The sequence below is a fragment of the Anolis sagrei genome, chromosome 4 (genome assembly GCF_037176765.1).
Source record: "Anolis sagrei isolate rAnoSag1 chromosome 4, rAnoSag1.mat, whole genome shotgun sequence".
Lineage (NCBI taxonomy): Eukaryota > Metazoa > Chordata > Lepidosauria > Squamata > Dactyloidae > Anolis > Anolis sagrei.
This window is the reverse complement of record NC_090024.1, coordinates 228,648,345-228,666,572: the sequence shown is the minus strand read 5'-3', so window position 1 is coordinate 228,666,572 and position 18,228 is coordinate 228,648,345. Positions and strand designations below refer to the sequence as shown.

Below are 18,228 nucleotides of genomic sequence, written 5' to 3'. Positions count from 1 at the left end.
AGTATAACCGACTGCATAGACGGTGAATCTGGGCACAATGGTTAACCCTTTCTTTAGGACTGGTGACATGTTCATTGGCTTATGCCTAATTAGCTTATTTATTCATTTATTTATTTATTTCTATTTTATGTATTTGTCACCTATCTTCTCTTCAGGGAAGTCTCTGGAATGAGCCAAGGCATACATTTATCACAAGGACAGAAGTCAACCCAAGACGTTGCAGTATTGTTGTTGTTTTTATGTTTATTTATAAATAAACATAAGGCCCAATGGAACTAGTGTCATGCAAAACTACTCTACAATTCTTGTAGACCAGCATGTGTTTGATGGTTGGAATGGGCAGAGTGAGGAGGAGTGGTTCACTGGAGAAGTGTTGATGAGTGAAGGGTGTTATGGTAGACCATGCATGGTAGGTTCCTGAGGTATTGAGAAGGTGATCAATGCATCTCTGTGTTTTGTTGTTGTTTTGCCTTTTAGTTTTCATCAAAATTGAATAAAAATGATAGTCTTTCAGTGGTTTTTCAAGGTCTCAAGGTGCTTTTGATAATACAAAGTTAGCCAGAAAGAGTATGATAACGGTGATATAGTCCAGGAAGAGGAATAAGCTATTATATAAAACTGTGCTGTGGTTAAATGAAGAGAAAGATGTAAGCCTCGCTTAAACGTGTCCTCTAGGATATGAGTTATAATACCAGAAGAGGGAGTGGATGGTTGCAATTTATTTTGGTTCCATAATCTTGACCAAAAATGGACATCCAGCTTGACCCTGTCAAGTTGTAACATTTCTAAGATCTGTGTGCAAAGGCTTTCTCTTGATTCCACCATGTAATCTATCTTTGGTTCTGATTTATAAACAAAGACTTCTGTCAATCTCCGTAGCTACAGGTGGTTTCTCCTGGGAACCCTCCTTATCACTAAGCTCTTCACTCAATTCCTTATCTGCTGTTGCTACTTCTGGCTCCCCTGACTGGCCTTGAGGTCCTGTATTTTCTGAGCCAGTTTCCTCAAAAAGAGAACCATCATTTTCCAGACCTGAATTTCCCAGACTCGAGAGCCTATCACTTTGTGCCACAAGAAAGCTGACAACCCCCTCTAAATGATCAGTTAAACCATCAGTCCCTGGATGATCTACAACACACTTTTTTATTGAAGTCTAGATTATCTTTGCACTGAGAGATTTTTTGGTTGCACTGTATATATAAAAGGTTGTATGCTGCCTTGGATCCTATGCTGGAAGAAAGGCAGGATATAAATTAATAACTAAATTTATAAAATCACAGATACAAGTTTTGAGTTTCTTATGATGACTTTGGGTGGCATATTGCTTTCTTGCTGGTTTCATGCCATTTGTTTAGAATTAAACTTCCAGGAAGATACAAATGGACTAAATATTGCTGACTTTAAAAATAATAATCTGAAAACACATGTATGTTAAACATCATTTAGTGCTCAAAAATCATTCCAGCTGCATTTTAATTGTAACTGTATTTTCATGCTTTTGTGATCTAACCTCTTTTGGAAGAATTGCAAGGTGGTTTTAAACATTCTTAAATAGATAATAAGGAACATTTTTGAAATGATTTGCTCAGTGACCTCTTCTGTACTTTCAGACATGTTTTGTAGCTGCCGTTAATGTGATTAGACAGCGCATGGATTTCTTTGCCCTTATTCATGCCAGCTGGCTAATTTACCTGTTGGGCTGCCATCGGAGGAAGGCCATAGCTGAAGTCTGGCCCAAATACTGCTGCTTCCTTGCCAACATAGTGGCTTTTCAGTATCTGCTTTGCATTGGTCTCCCACCTGCTCTCTGCCAAGGTAAATAAATGATATTCTGGGTAGCAAGAGGGCAGATGCATTTGGGGAGAATACACCATGGTATTACTGGATAGCTTGAATGTAGGCTGTGCCATCCAGTGGCTTTCCAATGTTTTCCCTCTTGACAGCTCCCTTTGATTCAAATATGTCTGGACAGTAAGCCCATCAATTGGTTTAAAATGCTTTGTATAATGCAGATAATCTCTTTGCTGGCAGATTATCCATGGAGAACCTCTCATTGGCTGCTCCACTCAAATTTGATTAAGTGGCTGTATCTGCCTGATTTTGCCAAAAGTCCTGATGCAAATTTCCTCCTGTGTAAGTATGTTAATCTCTTGATTTGATATCTTTGATCTCTTTAAAGGGAGAAAATGTGGAATTTAATAATAATAATAATAATAATAATAATAATAATATTTTCTATGAAAATACCTCGAATATCCTAGGCCCTTGGGAAGAACTCAATATTCAGAGATGAATCCTGACACTTGGACCTAATGTGCATGTGTGCTGTGATGTTATGTACATATATTATTATTATTATTATTATTATTATTATTATTATTATTAAATCTTTTTAACATATATAAGTAGTTGTCTCTTACGTTTACAGAAAGAAGCAGCTTCTACAGAATAAAATAATCCTTGTAGACAACAAGTTAAACATGAGCCAACAGTGTAATGCGACAGCTAAAAAAGCTAATGGGATTTTGGCCTGCGTAAATAGGAGTCTAGTGTCTAGATCCAAGGAATTCATGCTACCCCTCTATTCTGCCTTGGTCAGACCACACCTGGGATCACACTGTGTCCAATTCTGGGCACTGCCATTGAAGGGAGATGTTGACAGGCTGGAATGTGTCCAGAGGAGGGTGACTAAAATGTTCAAGGGTCTGGAGAACAAGCCCTATGAGGAATGGCTGAAAGAGCTGGACATGTTTAGCCTGCGGAAGAGAAGACTGAGGGAAAACATGATGAGGACCATGTATAAATGTGTGAGAAGAAGTCATAGGGAGGAGGGAGCAACCGTGTTTTCTGCTGCCCTGGAGACGATGACATGGAACAGTGGCTTCAAACTACAGGAAAGGAGGTTTCACCTGAACATTAGGAAGAACTTGTTCAGCAGTGGAACTCTCTGTGGTGGAGGCTCCTTCTTTGGAGGCTTTTAAACAAAGGCTGGATGACCATCACTTTGAATGCAATTTTCCTGCTTCTTGGCAGGGGTTAGCACTGCATTGCCTATGAGGTCTCTTACAACTCTATGATTCTATGATTTTGTATTCCAACAGTATTGCAGAAAAGTCAAAAAATTGAAACAACCCACAATTATTGTTTGTGTACAAGTCAAAACGTTTTAAAAAATGGAAATGGGGGGGGGGGGAGATATATATATAAAGCAATTATACTCTGAGAATCCAGAAAGTAATCTTTCTCTGTCTTAACTGAAGACGTTGGTGACTAATTCTAGATTGTCTACCTGTGAAATACTTCTACATCACTTTTTCTGCCTTCTCTCTTTTGGCAGATGACTTCCTGCTTCTGCTCTTTGCCTCCCTCCAATGGCAGGTGTTTGAGGATGAGAATAAACCTATTGTGAGGATGCAAGCTGGAGATAATGTAGAAATCAGCCGAGAGCTCGATCCGATGGACCTCAATGAGTACAGTCCAGTACCAAGCTTTATCCATTGCAGGTAAGAAACTAAAGGTGGGGAATAGGTTTGCATGCATGTATTTTCCCCTTGAAATAGAGGGATTAGGTTTTGAGAACAGAAACAAGTCTATCACAGGTTGAACATCCTTTATCTGGAATTACAAATCATTACAAATCATTAAAACCAGTATATATTAGAAACATATAAATATCAGTAAAGTAAGTTTGAATGTTCTATTTGAAAAATGAATTAAAAAATGTTAAATCAGCCTGGAAAGGTAATGGGAGCAAAAGAAGGAGCTTCTTTATGATCTTAAAACTCAAATAGGCTCATATAGGGCAATAGGATCCTTCAGATAGGATCCTTCAAATAGCTTGAACCTAAGCTGTAAGACACATTCTGCCAAATGAATTAATCTGGGTGACTGAGGATGCTTTCCAAACAATGCCAACATATCACTATATTGCAGAAGTGGTAGAAGTCCCACTCAATAGTAGGAAAAAATGTGACAAAATATGAATAAATAACAATAAAATAAAACTGCATTTTGGATGTTGTCTAGGAAAAACACAAACATAAGACTCAACGAAAGCTGGATTGCCTCAAAACACTGATCAAAACACAGGATGATTCAACCACATAGGAGATTATATTTCTTAATCTATCTGGAGCCTATTATTGATCTCTGAGATGTTTCTATGGTAAAAGAAAGCAATTAAGTAAACAAATAAATAAAGTCAATTTATCACATCAAGAAGTAACGATTCCGTTTTACTAAGTTCCTCAGCTGCCACATGCAAACTTTTGTTTGTTTATCCTTCCAATTATCTTCCTATTATTTCCTTCTGTACAGGTCTTACCTGGATTTGTTGAAAGTGTTTGTGTTCAGATATCACTTCTGGCTTGTCCTTTGTCTTATTTTTATGACTGGGACGACAAGGATTAACATCTTTTGTGTGGGCTACCTTGCGGCCTGTTTTTATTTCATGCTCTTTGGAGGAAGCCTTCAGCTGAAGCCAGTCAAAGATATCCTCAAACTATGGGACTATCTGATTGCATACACAGCTTTGGTCATAACAGTGAAGAACCTCCTTGCTGTATGTATTATTATTGTTGTATATATATTGTAAGGTGAGATTGAAATAGCATCCCTACAGTATCTTCCTAGGTGGGACACAAGGCTGGGAAGGGAGGAGGGAAAGGGGGGGGTACTACTAAACTATTATTTTTTCCTTCTCCTTTTGCCTGCAGATTGGAGCTTGTGCCTACCTTAATAAATTGCAAATAAACCATTGTTGGTTGATTCATACATTTGGTATGTTCTGCACAATATCGGGATATAATATTGGTAAGTTGCGTGCTTTTCTATTGCAATGGCATGGGAGGTCTCACAGAGCCATGTGCAACAATTGCTGAGATATTTTACAGTGGAATAGGCTGCCTAGTGGTGGAGTTTCTCTCCACTGAGGTTTTTAGAGTGGGTGACCATGTGTCAGACGTGCTTAGAATGTGTATTCCTGCATGGCAGGGGAGTCTGACGAAATGTACTTATGGACACTTCTGTTGGGTCTCAGCAGTAAGACGCTGGGGATTTCTCAGAGGACAAGGGGAATGATGGGTTTCCTACTGAGGAGTCTGTGTGTGATAAGTGCAGGCCTTAGATCAGAGAGAAATGCCAGCAGTTGCAGATGAGACAGAGAATGTTTGGGATTCCAATGTTCATTCTTTAGCAACTGGGGAAAAGCCTGTTTCTCTTGGGAATCAGCCTTCAGCAGATGGGGAGTTTTCCCATGATATCAGAATAGACCTCTGCACGGAGGGAGTGAATGATAGATTAATTAGCTATTCAGAAAGACTCTGTGAGAAGTCCTTGAAACCCAGGTGTCAAAGGCATGACCTCATGGGTACTTGATCAGGCCTGAGCTTAAATGATGTTCACTTGGTGACTCCAGAACAGACAATGTTGCCATAGATTCAAATTCGTGTTTCAGCTCTCAAGCTCATGATTCAAGTCTCCTGTGTTTGCCTATGTTCCTGTAAGAGTTTTGCTTTGGAAAAGTTCCTGTTTTCATGCCTATGATCTTGACTTCCTGGATTCCATGTACCTTGCTATTTTTTGACTACTGATATTTTATAGCATCTTTTCTACTGCTTTTTGGGAAATGCCCCCTTTCCCCTTTGTACATGCTTTTTAAAATAAACTGCTGTAGTTAGCTACTACTGGACTCTGATGTGGTGCTGGATGAAAAGGTGTTCCAAGGCTAGAGTGCAACAATTTCCAGCTATAAGAGTCTTTTTTCATGTCTTTACTGTCCCTTTTTTGGAATATATGCCACAAATTCGGGAGACTTCTTTTTTGTCACCAGAAAGAGAACTTCTCAGAGTGAAATCATAAAACTAACAGTTATATAATGTTTTTTTTATGTAGCTGTGGTGCCAAACATTTCCAGGCAAATATGATTTTTATATTGCTGCTTGTTTAAACACAAGAGATTATCTTAATTCCAGATTTCTTATATACCACATTACCTACCAATTCCCAAAGCACTTCATGTAAAAAACAATGCATTTATAACCCATTAACCCACATATATGTCATGTGTAAAAGATGCAGAGGTCAATCATGGCCTTCTTATTCTTAGCATCAATGATACAGTATTATAATAATAAGAAAATATTATAATAGTGAGGTCAATTGCTTATGCACTAATCACTTGAAAGGTATGTTTGCATATTTTCCTGCTGTATAGATCCACCTGATGATGAGATATGTGAACTGCCCGAGAAGGATGCAGGGATCGGTTGGGATGCAATATGCTTTACGTTTCTGCTGATCCAGCGTCGGATTTTCACAAGCTACTATTACCTCTATATTGCAGCAGATCTCAAGGCTGCTAAGATCTTAGCTTCCAGGTACATACAATATGTGTCAATCATTCAAATGATTACATCTAAAAAGATTTCACTCATTGCTTCAGGGGTGAGGAGAAGCTGTACCACAGGCTAAGTTCATAGACTACAACTAGTAAGCAGAATATGCCAGAGAAATATGCAGCCTGGTTGGACATGGTCTGACTGCTGGTCCATCACTGTGAGGACTATAATTGTTTAGGTCTTGCAGATTAATAGATGAAGGTGGTTGTTTCTGCTTCCTTGTGACTAGATCCTAGTTTACTGAAATAAAATTATCTCTGTGTGAAGCAATCAGTGGATCATGTGAGTGAAGTAGTTGCTTCTTCCATATCATTCTACATGATCTCTTCATTTCGATAGATGTTCCAGAAGAAGAGTACTTGCAAAATAGTGCCTATACCAGGCATGGGCAAACTTCAGCCCTCCAGGTGGTAACAGTCTACCACCTGTTAGGAATTGTGGAAGTTGAACTCCAAGACACCTTCAGGTCTGAAGTTTACCCATGCCTGTCTATACTAGGCATGAGCCTGATACTAGACACGGAGAAGGAAGTTGCACTCCCATTACAAAGTCAAGACAAAAATGCCTAAAGTTAGACATGCTAGTTTGGCTATTAATACAGAATATCTGCTGGTAGTAAAAAAAGCGGTAAGAATAATAAACAATTGGCTTCTTTTTCATGACACCCAAATTTGCACCCTTTCTAATGATACTCTTACCTTTTTCTTACCTGTTTGATTACAAACAGGTAAAAAAACCTAGTATATAATTTGTCTTTCAAAATAAGTGCTACTATTATTTTTATGATTATAGTCATCAGTAGGACAAATCTAGATTTCACACAATATCTATCAACCTTCAACACATTTGATTTTAGGATCTTTGGTTTCTTGGGGTGTTGTAATAATAGGAATTTCCCCCCTGTCCCGATTTCCCAAATGTGATAAAACTTAAAGTGGTTGAATAACAATGAATGCTGATTTCTCTGGTAAAATAAATGGTCTTATCAATGAAACAATCTGTATTGTTGAAGGCTTTCATGGCCGGAATCACTGGGTTGTTGTAGGGTTTTTTGGGCTATATGGCCATGTTCTGGAGGCATTCTCTCCATGGCTATATAGCCCGAAAAAACCTACAAAAACCCAATGAAATAATGTTTGCTTACTTCGGGGTCCTCAAAAAAGTCCCAATGATTTTTAAAATAATTTTATTTACTCAGATATAATAAACTAATCAGTTGTAGGCTGCTGATAGATTCATGTTTTGAATAGTTTGGTAGTCATATACTTTGACAATGCAATGGCATAATGCAACATGACACAACTAATTGAATGGATCCTCTAAGTACATGGCAACTGACAACAGGGAAGGCTCTTAACTTCTGTCACTTCACAGAGGAGCACACCTATTTGAAGTAAAACTGAAGAAAACAGTGGATCTTAGGATTGAAGAAGAGAGAAAATCAATGGAAACTATGAAGAGACAGTAAGTCTCTCTTTTATTCATAGGACTATACAGAAATTTGCTCAGAAGTAAGGAAGATGGGTGTTTGCAATACATTCCCCATTGTACTAAGCAGAATAAACATTGGAATGAACATTGATAGCAAGAGTGACAGGGAATGTTGCTGATGAAGATTGTACTTTCTGATCTGGAAGTATGTTCATCTGGTGTACTGTAATGCCAACCAGTCTTTAATATTATATTTCCATACAAAGGCTGGTTATTAGGAAGATGCAGCTCTCTTTTTAAAACAGCTGCACTAGCTACTGACCAGTTTCCATGCACAATTTATAATTCAGATCATAACCTATAAAGGCCTATACACCCTAGGTTTAGGGTGTCAGATTATACTTTCTTATGTGATCTTGCCACTCTGAGATCTTCCGAGGAGGCCCTTCTCCTATTCACTTTCATCTTCAAAGTCTTGTCTGTTGGGAACTCAGGGGAAGGCCTTCTCAGTGGCTGCTCACAGGCTTGGAAACAGCCTCCCTATTGTCATTCCTCTTGAGGATGAAGTGTTTTCCATTCTAAAAAACTTTTAAAAAGTAATTGCAATGGTTTTAAGAGCATGGCATTCTATTATTTTTTGTTTTACATTATATTAATTCTGCAGATAATTTAATCACATGCTAGTCCCATTTTAATTTATGCATCTGTATTGTTTTTACTGTATTTGTTTAGTTTTTCTCAGCCACCATGAGCCCTGGATTTGAGTCCCCCACCAGGGTGAGAAAAGCGGTATACAAGTGAAGTAAATAAATAGATTCGAGGAAAAAAAGCAGGATATGTGTGAATAAATCTAATTTGTGAAGAAACTGGAATGAGGATTTAAAAGTACATGGAAAGTTCTTTGTATGAAAGATAACATTTGTTCTGTCTGAACCTGTAGAATGGACTTGATGAAGCCAAAGCAGAAAAAGGTTAACAGCTTGGAGAAAAAAGTGCCAGAAACAGAAACTATGCAGGAATCTGAAAGAGAGAAAGATTCTGGTAAAAAAAAAAATTTTTTTTTAAATTATGTATCCAGCGAATGCAACCTCATTTCTTGGATAATTATGCATAATTATGAATCACTATTCCATGGTATCCCCTTGCATTCAGCGAACTAGGAATTCACACTTAGTGTGAGTTTGGATTATAAATTATTCACAAAAGTATCTATACAAATAGCATGAATACCTATGTGAGTCTATCCAGTTTTTCAAGTGTGTAGTTCCTTGCATAGGTACAACCAGCATTGTAACAGGCTAGACCTGGCAGAACTCAGAAAGTTATACAAGATACTTGAATGCCTTCTTCCTGGCTGGACTAGAATAGAGTATCTCTGGCCAGTGGGCTGCTGTTGATATCTTTCATTATTTACTCCTTGCTCACTTTGTTTTGAAAAGTGTTTTTTTCTGTTACCTTTTGCAGAAGATGATGGTAGCAAGAAAGAAAATGAAGGCAAGAAGTCATGGTGGCAGCCCTGGGTGACTCACACATCAAGTACTTTTCCTATGTTTACAATGCCTATAGAACTGCTGTCTCCCTTGGTTTGGCAAATATGTTTTGCTATGTAATGCTCTATACTTCAGAATCTCAAAGAATTGATTACTTAGATCAATTGATTAGACTTTTTGATTTATCTGACGCATGTCCCTAATTAACTGGGCAGCATTGGATATTAAAATCCACATGATTTTTAATGCAAGGGACTTAAAAAGCATTGAATGATTGAAGCATGGATTTCCTCCCACTCTTTTGGTACAAGTTCTGGCTGAATAGGCTTAGTGGTTATGTTAGTAATTTCAAATTTGAAACCAGGTCTTGTAAAATGATGTACAGTAGAGAGTACAAGTTTTGCGCATGTGGGATGATGGACTTCCAAAAGAGTGTTTTGCGTTCTTAGCCATGCCTATTTTCCAACATTGATTTCAGTGATTCGAGGTGGGAACTACTGCCTTTTTGAGACAGATAGTGAGGAGGAAGAAGAGGAAGAACGAGTTGCTGAAAGAAAAGAAGAAGACGCCCTGAAGAAGAAGAAAACAGCATTTCAGGTGCAGCATTTGTTCATGTGTAATGTGTGCATGTTCTAATTCAGGAACCAAGCAAAAAACTTATTAAAGTCACCCAAAGTTTTTAGCAGTAGAATCCTCTGTAATCTGCTTATACATAAATGGCATTGTGTATAGCAGCTTCCCCCAATATGGATGCACTACAGATATTTTGGACTAAAGTTCCTCTTATCCCTTGACCACAACCTCTGCAAGGAGAGGCCAATGACTACTCTAGTTCTATTTCTCTCAAGGTCACAAGTCTTGGAAATGTTGATGTATGTATCATGAAAGCTAAGTGTGGTGTGGTTTATCTGCAAGGTGGAAGCCAAGTGCTATGAGGATTGATTGAAATACTGTGAGGATTGTTGGGGCTGAAAAATTGAAAAGAGGACTGCTGTTCTCAATGATCTGAAGAATCCTAGAATCCTAGAAACATAGAATCATAGAGTTGGAAGAGACCTCATGGGCCATCCAGTCCAACCCCCTGCCAAGAAGCAGGAATATTGCATTCAAAGCACCCATGAAAGATGGCCATCCCGCCTCTGTTTAAAAGCCTCCAAAGATGGAGCCTCCACCACACTCCAGGGCAGAGAGTTCCACTGCTGAACTCTCTGCCCCGAAGTGTGGTGGAGGCTCAACACTACTGTCTATTGTCATGTAGAAGATGGAGTGATCAGTACATGTATATATTTTTATTGCTTCCCAAAGGTATAGATCCCTACTATAAACCAGTTAGAAGTTACCTCCAAAATTGATATTATTATTGAATAACAGTCTGCTCTCTATTCAGCTTGCATATGAAGCCTGGATAACAAGTTCAAAATCAGCTCTAAAAATGAGAGAGCAAGATGAAATCAGAGCGCAAAAGAAAAAAGAGGAAGACGAGGAGGAAGAGAAGCAGAGTCAATTGAAAGGTATGTAGACACCTTATATACAATTACTGTCACACTATTAATGCCATACATATGTTGCATTAACCTTACACCTGCAAATGTCTAAGTATATTCCCTTCTCCCTTCAGTAGCAACCTCTCCTCACCATAGAGCTGCTGAAGCCCTCCTCCCAGACAAGTCTGTGGAGAGCAGGAAAGATTGCAGAGCCATCTGGCTATGTCCCTGTAGCCAGACATGAAATGATCACATCAGCCACTACAACTTTTGGAGGAGCATCAAGGGCTTCAGTACATGATGTAATTACAGGCAGTCCCAGAGTTACAAATATCCAACTTACAAACAACTCATAGTTAAGAACGGGGTGAGACAAGAGGAAGTGAGAGAAATGTACCCCTCGTAAGGGAAATTCACTCCTGAAAGAGTTATCACTGGGGAAAGGTGCCTCAGCTGAAGTTTTCTTACCAACCCTTGTTTCCACAACAAGCCAAAATTTTCAAAATCCAGTTATAACAGGGGCAGAAAGTGAGGTGAAATCTTTGGGTCCTGTGAGGGAGAAAAGCGGAATATAAATAAATAAATAAATAAATAAATAATAATAATAATAATTCTGAACAGGGGCACAGGCACCAAAACAGACACCACAGGGCTGTTAAACTTATGCTACCCAAAGCTGATAGATAGATAGATAGATAGATAGATAGATAGATAGATAGACTGGAGTTATACTTAAAAATGTACCTATTCTGACTTACATACATATTCAAATTAAGAACAAACCTAAGGAACTTGTCTTGTTTGTAACTTGGGGACTGCCTGTACTTTACTATAGGGATGTAGTCAGATACTTCTCTTATCTGCTGTTGTATTCCTCAAGCACTGAATGGCAATGATGGGAGCCTTCAGTTTTATGGTAGGTCTGGATAGTGGCAGTAAGCGGGTCAGCATGGCATAGTTCTGCATATGGAGCTGTTAGGCTATGCTAAGTGATGCCGAATTGCAGCCATTATGTAGTACCATATCAAAATGGAAGTAAAGATCACATGTTTTAATAATTCACCATTTAAGTAGCATCAAACACTCTCCATATGGAAAGTATGAATCCACTTTATCACTAAGCATTACCTTGTACCTTTTTCAATACAATTCCAATTGCAAAATTAGGATCCTCGTGTAATTTCAGATCAGATACAGGGTTGGGTTCATAATTCTGGAATACTTCAAATGTTTTATTCTGGTGTCCTTTATCCATGAAGAAGCAGAAACCAATGAAGACAATTTGGAGGCATCACACACTGGGGAAGAACTAGATGAACCAGGTGATTAATTCCACTATTTGAAAATCTATGAATGAAATTCTTAATAAACAATTTTTAGTATTAGTTATGGCATCAGAAGAACCTTTACAGTGGTGCAAGGAGCTCTACGTACATCCCTACAAAAAAGAGTAATTCATGTATAGCACTGCATGTAGGATAAGATGCTCAGAAAAGGTCTTGCTCAAGATTAAGATGGCCGTATTTTTTTACAGAGTCCTCTGTTCAAAAGCATCCTCTATTAATTATATTTTGATTATCTAGTATGTCCTTAACTGAAACAACAATGGTTTTAATGCAGTTGGTAGTCCTAACTACCTTGAATCTGTTGAATTTTTAAAGTCTTGACTTACTCTTTGGCCATGAATCTAGTAGACATATTGGTACTAGCATAATTCTACATGGTTTTTAGAAATCATTGTGGGATCACTTTACAACTAAAGCATAAGCTTCAGCAAAAAAGGGCTCTATCTGAGAAGTACAGATTTGTAGAGGGCAAAAGAAAGACAAGCTTCCACAACTAAACAAACTATCCCTAACCTTGGGTGAAAGATTAATGCGTCGCTCATGGGATCAGAATGAAGGAGGCATAGGATATCCCAAGTGTGCATGCATGAAGCTTTGGCGGCCTCTTAAAAAGGCTATTTGGTTATTTCAGTTGAGCTCTTATCTATTCTTATACATAATCACACTTCTCTTCTTAGTAGAAACGATCGTGCAAAGAGTAATCAACATTGTCAGATTTATCTGGGTCTTTATCCAAGCATTGTTGGATGATACCACGGAAGCACTGAATTCCCTGTGTAAAGGCGATCTGGACATAGCAAATGTGCTGAGAACGGAAAAGTGTGTACTTTGGCGAGAGATTAACAAGGTGAGGTGTGTTTCATTTTGTGAAGTTTCACACTATTGAAGAACAGGTAGTAGCTTGATCTGGTTTGAAGAACAGATGTTGGATTCCATCCTTAAAGTCACAGTATTTAAGATTACCCACTAAATTAAATATCCTTATTCATAATTGGGTAGGAATGTCCCAACCTTAAGGGGTTCCCATCTCACTTCTGAAAATGTATATCTAGTATTGTTAGACTAGACTAGACCTATTGGATGAATGGAACTTATGTAAGAGTTGACTTATCAGTTTCCCATTGATCCACTGGTCTTAGCCTGAAATTAAAAACTGACTCCAAGCTCCAACAGTTCACCCTAGCTCTTTCTACAATATTTTATTCAACTCACTTAATTGCATTCTCTGGTTTTTACTTTAAGGGGAAAGAAGCCTCAGCAGACACTGTTCTTCAGTATTATAACTTCAAGGAAAGCCAGCCACAGTATGGAGAAAGTCAGACTGAAATGACAGAAATGAAAGGCAATATATTCAAGTACCCACTTGAAGAGAACACAGAGCTCTCATATAGGCATCTTAGGTGAGCAAAAATTGTTTGTATCAAGTTAGAAAGGCACACAATTCTCTCCCATCTCCTGCAAAGATTTTTACCTGTGGGAATGAAAACATCATTATGTACTTTCCAGCCAAGGAAATTGAAGGTGAGAAATTCTTGGTTCTCCAGGTGTTTTGGATTTCAGTTTCCAGAACCGTCATTCCTCATGACTAATGCTGAAGGATTGTCGAATGCACAGTCCAAAACATCAGGAAGACCAAATGTTCACCACTTCTCCTGCTGTTGATTAGATGAACGAAATGGAAGGATGCCTGTCTCAGCTACAGAATGATTGTTGATAAATCAGGAATGTCTTTCAGATGGTGTCAGACTCCCATCAGCTCCAGCCAGTGTGAACTATGTAATCCAACAATGTTGTGAGCAGCAAACATCTCCCGCTTCTGGTTTAAACATTCCCTTGATGAAAGAAGACATCATATGGGAAATAATGTTCCAAACTACAAGTATTAATTTAGCCAAACATTTCACAGATGTGGTTTTTTTTTTGTCCCTTTGGAGAATAGGAGCTCAAGAAGAGCTGTCGGAGGTGCTTCTGGAAGTGAGAAGGGAGAAGAAGTGAGACCTGCGAGACCTTCACCCCACAGCTTAATACCAGACTCTTCGTGTGCAGAATCTCCCGGTCTGAGGATGTCTTCATCAGACATGGAAGAGCCAATAGATTTCCCATTTGCTAGAGATAAAGAAGCAGGCTGGCCTCTGAACAAAGTTCCTGCTGTGATGACAGCCAGTGAACTGCTTCTGATTAGGCAAGGATTAAGAATATCTATTCACATGGTGTTGCCAAGTATTACTGCTTCTGAAGAGTTGAATTTTCAAGTGGTTAACTCATAAATCCTGACATCTCCATATAAAGGAGATGGTCTCTATTTATTCCAACACATTATCTATGCACCATCAAGTCAGAAAACTTAGTGGTAGGCCTTGAGTGTTTCCATTTTACCCCGTGAGCTGACTGAAGCACATTGAATTTCTGAAATTGTCTGATAACCTGTTGTTGGAAAGGAGTTTTTATGCTTATGTCCTAGCTTTGGGCTTTCTCTAGGCACTTGAATTGCCACTGTAGAAACAGAAAGCTATTTTAACATAATTTTTTTTCAAAATTGTCACCATGGCATTATTTTTAATAAGTTATAAGCAGCTTCAACAGGTACTAATATTAGGACTTACAGTTAATAAGTAATGTAGTAATGTAGTAATATAGCCTAAATAAAGTCTAGCCTGAGTTTGTGGGCTGTCAAATGCAGTTGGTTCTTGGCATCAACTGGGATTTAGTTCTGGTCCACCATTGGATACGAAAATCTGTGAATGCTAAAGTCCAATTGTACACAAATACAGAAGGAAAAAACATTCCTTTATATAAAATGGCAAAATCAAGAGTTGTGCTGGCAGATACTACATAGATACTACTACGCCTTACAAAACTCTGCCCTAGATGTGTTGATAATTGTGCGCTTAGTTATTTTTGACAATTTATTTCATTACATCCTGAATTATAATCCTGTCTGAATTAATGTATGTATGCAACTAATTCTTAGCAGTTCGAAAACATGCAAATGTGAGTAGATCAATAGGTACCGCTCCGGCGGGAAGGTAATGGCGCTCCATGCAGTCATGCAATCCTCTGTAATCTGCTTATACATAAATGGCATTGTGTATAGCAGCTTCCCCCAATATGGATGGATGGGCCCCCGGTGGCTCAGTGGGTTAAAGCACTGAGCTGCTGAGCTTGTTGATCGAAAGGTCGCAGGTTCAATTCCAGGGAGCGGCGTGAGCTTCCGCTGTCAGCCCTAGCTTCTGCCAACCTAGCAGTTCGAAAACATGCAAATGTGAGTAGATCAATAGGTACCGCTCCGGCGGGAAGGTAATGGCGCTCCATGCAGTCATGCCGGCCACATGACCTTGGAGGTGTCTACGGACAACGCTGGCTCTTCGGCTTAGAAATGGAGATGAGCACCACACCCCAGAGTCAGACATGACTGGACTCAATGTCAGGGGACTACCTTTACCTTTACCTTATGCAACTAATTCAAGAATGAAGAATCCAGTAGATATACTGAAAATGGTTAATCCACATTTGTTTTTCCTTTTATTGGGGTCCAGGACTTTTCATGACAATGAACTGGAGCAGTCGGATAAATTTTACCAGCGTCTTCCCCGCCTCCTGAAGCTGGGAATTGCTTTGTACAACGCCATGGAGTCTAAATCGGAAATGCTGTGTTATTTTGTGATCATTCTAAATCACATGGTATCTGCTTCCATCCTCACTTTGGTACTTCCTATTTTGATATTTCTGTGGGCAATGTTGTCCATTCCAAGGCCTACAAAGTTCTTTTGGATGACCGCCATAATTTACACTGAGGTGCGTGTGCCGTCGCGCCTGGGGGCTATTATCCTCAATAAAGGAGGGATGGACATGGCATCTTTCCCCCAGGGGATTGCTTCTTGCCCTCCTCTAGGAAACTGGAACTCCCAAAAACCCAAAACGCTGTAAATAGCTCAAGATAAGTTTTATTTATCACAAAGTCATTTCTTTAAAGCAATGAGCTTGAAAACTTTAGAGGGGTGAAGGAAAACATACATTACAGTCTCAATCGGTCCTGGGTCCAAGGGGTTTGAAGCTGAGAAGCCTTACCAAGTTTCCTCCTTCCTCAATGGCTGTGAATGCTGGAGCAAACCACAACCCCAGTTCGGATGGCCTATGTCTTGAAGATTCAGAATCTTCCTCTGGTGCCAAAAGAACCAGCTTGAAGGTGCCTGGGTCTCCTCAATAATTGTCCAGGACGATCTGGACATAAAGCATGAGTCCCAGGGGTAAAAAACCTCAGAACTGGTGCTAAGAGGTAACTTAAATCAGGGTCCTTTAGAATCAAGTATCTTACTCACGTCCATCTGGTACGAACTCTGAAGGCAGAATGAAAAGAAAAGGAAGTTCTCCCCTCTTGCAGGAAGAGGTGGAGCCAAACAGTACTGATAGACAGCTACAAGCAACCAATCCATACAATTATACATAAGCAGTGTAAAAAGGGGCAGGATTAAGCATGATACAACAGTTTAAATCTTACAACTAACAGTTCTATACATAGGTGGCGCCACTAGCGCCGTCACAGTGCGTGTTTTCAACAGATACCCCCTTTATGGCCAAACTCCATAGAGAGGTGTCAAGTCAAACCACTTCAGCAATGATAATTTGTAGATCATTTCAATCACAAACAATATTTTTTTATCATTTTTTCCACTTGACAGAATATATTTCTAACAGAATATAATTCACAGTTTTCTGTTCCTTGACTTTTAAATCATTAATAAATTATGGGAGAGACTGATACAGTATATCTACTAGAGCAACAATGCTGCATGTAATTATTTGACTTTGTCTTTACAATTCTATTGCTTATATATAGTTATTTATGCACACTTCATTGCATCATATATCCTTCTAGAGAAATCCATAAATGCTTTAGGTTTTTCAACAATCTGCCATTACCTTGCAGTATCTTGATATGTGTCTAATTTTAGCAGTTTTGTTTGTGTTACTTAGATGTGTTTTTTACGGTAACTTTTCACTTGCACTGTGCTGCCCATTGCTTGCAGAATCCCAATATGAAAATAATATGTCTATTGTCCATCTGTAGACCTAAATTCAGTTCTTAGTCCCAACTAGAACAGAAGTACTGAAATAATAGGATTTGCACAAGTGTTGATTTACTATCACCATTTAATAAATTATCAGCAGGTCTACTGCAGTTGGGACAAGAAATTGTACATAGACCACATATTCTGAAAAATTATCATAACGATTTTTTAAAAACCCATATAATCGAAAACTGCTGTGAGCCCAGTGTGCTTAGAAATGTCTCTGTGAATCCAGTTTCTTTTGGAATAATTTCTTTAATTTAGGATGCATATTTCCTTTCCCTAATAGATAACAGTTGTGGTGAAGTGTTTTTCCCAGTTTGGATTCTTTCCTTGGACCACTAAGATATATTGTGCCCTCAATGCCGAAGAGCCGTTTGTTTTGCCAAATATTGCTGGAATCGAGAAGAAGGATGGCTATGTACATTATGATCTGGTACAGCTACTGGCTTTGTTCTTCCATAGGTATATCTTGAAGGTACTGTGATTTATTCTGTTTGAAGAAATGATTAAGAGCTGTTTGAGAACATGGATGAATAAATACTTTATGGAGTATATACAAACTTTAGGCTATAAAAATGTGGGTTGAAGCAGACTATCTAATCCAGAATACTGTTCACAATATTATCACTATCCAGATGTCTGTGGAAAGCCAACAAAGAGGCATAAATGCAAAAGTAACAGATAGACAGACAATCCATCTTTAGAGGTGACCATCATGAGAAGAAGCCACTAGTGGCTTTAATCTCCATGAATTAGTCGAAACACCTTTCTGAGCTATCCAAATTGTTGACCATGAGTCTTCCTGTCACAGACAATTGCAGTTTAATTGTGAGCAGTACATCCTTTCATCTGTACTGGATCTCCCACCATTGATCCCAGTTTCCAATGTCACATTTGTAAAAGATGAAACCTTATTTTCTTTCTTCACACTATGCTTATACACTTCTATTGCATCTTACCTTATTTTCTACCTTAAGCGAAACCTCCCCTCAAATGTTGTAATGTTT

The 18,228-nt window shown here is 38.7% G+C and overlaps 1 protein-coding gene across 1 annotated transcript in view; it reads left to right on the top strand.

The window, feature by feature from the left end:
- LOC132772778 (piezo-type mechanosensitive ion channel component 2-like) overlaps nucleotides 1-18,228 on the top strand; it is a 68,507-nt gene that overhangs the window by 32,976 nt on the left and 17,303 nt on the right. The window contains exons 18-34 of the mRNA XM_067467115.1: nucleotides 1,611-1,815; nucleotides 2,032-2,133; nucleotides 3,338-3,503; nucleotides 4,318-4,561; nucleotides 4,716-4,812; nucleotides 6,215-6,377; nucleotides 7,773-7,862; nucleotides 8,770-8,870; nucleotides 9,294-9,365; nucleotides 9,798-9,916; nucleotides 10,707-10,830; nucleotides 12,063-12,125; nucleotides 12,827-12,996; nucleotides 13,392-13,549; nucleotides 14,089-14,331; nucleotides 15,686-15,944; nucleotides 17,508-17,696. Of these exons, the coding sequence (XP_067323216.1) occupies nucleotides 1,611-1,815; nucleotides 2,032-2,133; nucleotides 3,338-3,503; nucleotides 4,318-4,561; nucleotides 4,716-4,812; nucleotides 6,215-6,377; nucleotides 7,773-7,862; nucleotides 8,770-8,870; nucleotides 9,294-9,365; nucleotides 9,798-9,916; nucleotides 10,707-10,830; nucleotides 12,063-12,125; nucleotides 12,827-12,996; nucleotides 13,392-13,549; nucleotides 14,089-14,331; nucleotides 15,686-15,944; nucleotides 17,508-17,696 (2,565 nt within the window). The remainder of the gene's footprint in view (nucleotides 1-1,610; nucleotides 1,816-2,031; nucleotides 2,134-3,337; nucleotides 3,504-4,317; nucleotides 4,562-4,715; nucleotides 4,813-6,214; nucleotides 6,378-7,772; nucleotides 7,863-8,769; nucleotides 8,871-9,293; nucleotides 9,366-9,797; nucleotides 9,917-10,706; nucleotides 10,831-12,062; nucleotides 12,126-12,826; nucleotides 12,997-13,391; nucleotides 13,550-14,088; nucleotides 14,332-15,685; nucleotides 15,945-17,507; nucleotides 17,697-18,228) is intronic.